This window comes from Gekko japonicus, unplaced genomic scaffold, assembly GCF_001447785.1.
Source record: "Gekko japonicus isolate JY-2015 unplaced genomic scaffold, Gekko_japonicus_V1.1 scaffold2643, whole genome shotgun sequence".
Classification (NCBI taxonomy): Eukaryota; Metazoa; Chordata; class Lepidosauria; order Squamata; family Gekkonidae; genus Gekko; species Gekko japonicus.
In genome coordinates, this window is record NW_015162031.1 from 227,270 (window position 1) to 229,592 (window position 2,323).

General features: G+C 45.7%; 1 protein-coding gene across 1 annotated transcript; it reads left to right on the forward strand.

The window, feature by feature from the left end:
- The first annotated feature begins 1,152 nt into the window (after window positions 1-1,152).
- On the forward strand, window positions 1,153-2,103 carry LOC107105561 (olfactory receptor 10X1). Its single transcript, XM_015405555.1, has one exon. The coding sequence runs from the start codon at window positions 1,153-1,155 to the stop codon at window positions 2,101-2,103; it is 951 nt and encodes a 316-aa protein (XP_015261041.1).
- The last annotated feature ends 220 nt before the right edge of the window (window positions 2,104-2,323 follow it).

The following is a 2,323-nucleotide window of genomic DNA, read 5'->3' on the forward strand; positions in this document are numbered from 1 at the left end:
GTTGCTAGTGCGCTCAAAAAAGGGAGCGGGGGGGGGGGGAAACCTCATTGCGTGAAGAATGGTCAGACGGCCCTAATCACAATCATTGAGCGAGATGGCTGTCCAGATGGGCAAAATCATGGATTTAAGGTGCAAATAGCTGGACAGTACTTGATTTTCCTGGTGCAGGAAAACACGGGAGAGAACCAGGAGCATTGTGGGAGTGAGCCCGCTTTGGCACGAAAGGCCTGTCTGATCAGCAATTTTAAAAGTGGGAGGAAACAGCAGTGAAACCTGATCAAAACAACTGTGTGACCACAGCCATCCTCACACAAAACCAGGAGACACCCTAATTCAACTGAATATGCTCTCTCTCTCTCTCTCTCTCTCTCTCTCTCTCTCTCTCTCTCTCTCTCTCTCTTTTCCCCCCCCACACCACCCCACACACACACACACACACACACACACACACCCTTTCCAAGGGTCTGATAGAAAGCTGTCTCACCCCAACCTTCACCCCACTCTTGGCAACCTGATTCCATATTCTGTTGCTGGCATTTACTTTGCACCTAGTCAGAAGCATGGGTGGCAGAGACACACAGGTGATAGGGGAAAGTTGCACACCTTCCAGAACTGGGCTTTTGCCATGCTGTCTCTGGAGATTACAGCTTGGACTCTGCCGGTGGTGGCACAAGTGACAGGCAGTGTGGCTCATAGTGTTTTCCCAGCCCAGGCATCTTCATCCCATACCACCCTAGTGCAGGTTGGTTCACTTCGGTTGAGGTCAGTTAACATCTGCAGCCCAGCCCCACCTTGACGCCTAGTTGAGCAGCAGGGGCATAGGCACAGAGATGAGAGGAGAAGGTGGGAGGAAACAACCTTGGATTGTTTTTTGTAATGAAGGTCTTTGCCAGCAGTACTGTATCTCTAAAAACATCTCCTTTTTAAAAAGTGTTAACGGAGAATCTAAAAGCAGCGTGGGTTTGGGGTGTGGGAGGGGGAGAGGGAGTTGTTCTTGACAGGCTCCTCTGTTGCTGGGTCAGGCAGAGAGCACTGGCAGAACGCTAGCCAGGATTATGACCAAATTGGAACTGGTTTTGACTCACAACATTGAGTTTCATCTTTGGTAACTGAAATCTTGTTCTCTTTCCAGGTCCAAGGTGCTGCAGGGAGATGAAGAAAAACCAGACATCTGTAACAGATTTTATCCTGGCTGGGTTTTCCGTTTCTCCAGCTTTACAATCATTTTTATTTGTGTTGTTCCTTCTCATGTATATTATCACTGTGATTGGGAATCTGCTGATCATTGTAGTCATTCGGACTGATAGGACCCTTCATGTCCCCATGTATTTATTCCTTTTTGTTTTATCCTTTTCTGAGTCATGTTACAGTTTAGTCATCATTCCGAAAATGCTGGTGGACTTGCTAACCAAGAGTAAAACAATCTCTTTTGCTGGGTGTGTTGCACAAATGTTTTTCTTCCTTGGATTGGGGGGCACAAACTGCTTCATCCTTACCATAATGGGGTTTGACCGATACCTCGCCATATGTAAGCCCCTGCACTACCCTGTCCTCATGAACAATCGGGTGATTCTATGGCTTGTAGCTTTTTCATGGATGGCAGGGTTTCTGATATCTGTTGCTGAGATAACTCTGATTTTCAGGTTGCCCTACTGTGGCTCCAAAACCATCAACCACTTCTTTTGTCACATGAGGACAGTGGTTAGGTTGGCCTGCACTGATGAAAGTAACACTGAAGTTGTGGTCTCTGCAGTCTCAATTTTTGGCTTGTCTAGCAGTTTCCTGTTCATCATATTGACCTACGTCTTCATCCTCTCCACTATTTTTCAAATGCCCTCCACTGATGGTTGGCAGAGGGCCTTCTCCACCTGTGCCTCTCACCTCATTGTGGTAATTATGCACTATGGGTTTGCTGCAATTGTCTACCTCAGGCCCAGTGCTTCTGACACTTTAGACAATGACACACTGATATCAATACCCTACACCATCATTACGCCCCTTCTCAGTCCTATAATATTTACCCTGAGAAACAAGGACATCAAAATTGCTGTAAGGAAAGCAATCAGCAAAAATACATGTTCCTCCATAATGTGGAAACGTTGACAAAAAGCATGTATTAAACACAAACTAGTCCAATTTGACCCATTATCTTGTGAGTGGTTATTTCAATATGCTCATATGTTTCCCAGCCAATAGCTTCATAGGTAATTTATCATATTCAGGAAGTACCTTGCTAAGCACTACTGGCAGAGATGGGGAAAGGGCACTTATATTAACTGGCCCTACTGTAATTTTCTTAACAAAGGGTTGCAAGAAGAAGAAG

Coding starts and splice junctions, on each gene's coding strand:
- LOC107105561 (XM_015405555.1), top strand. CDS start 1,153: ATGAAGAAAAACCAGACATCTGTAACAGATTTTATCCTGGCTGGGTTT.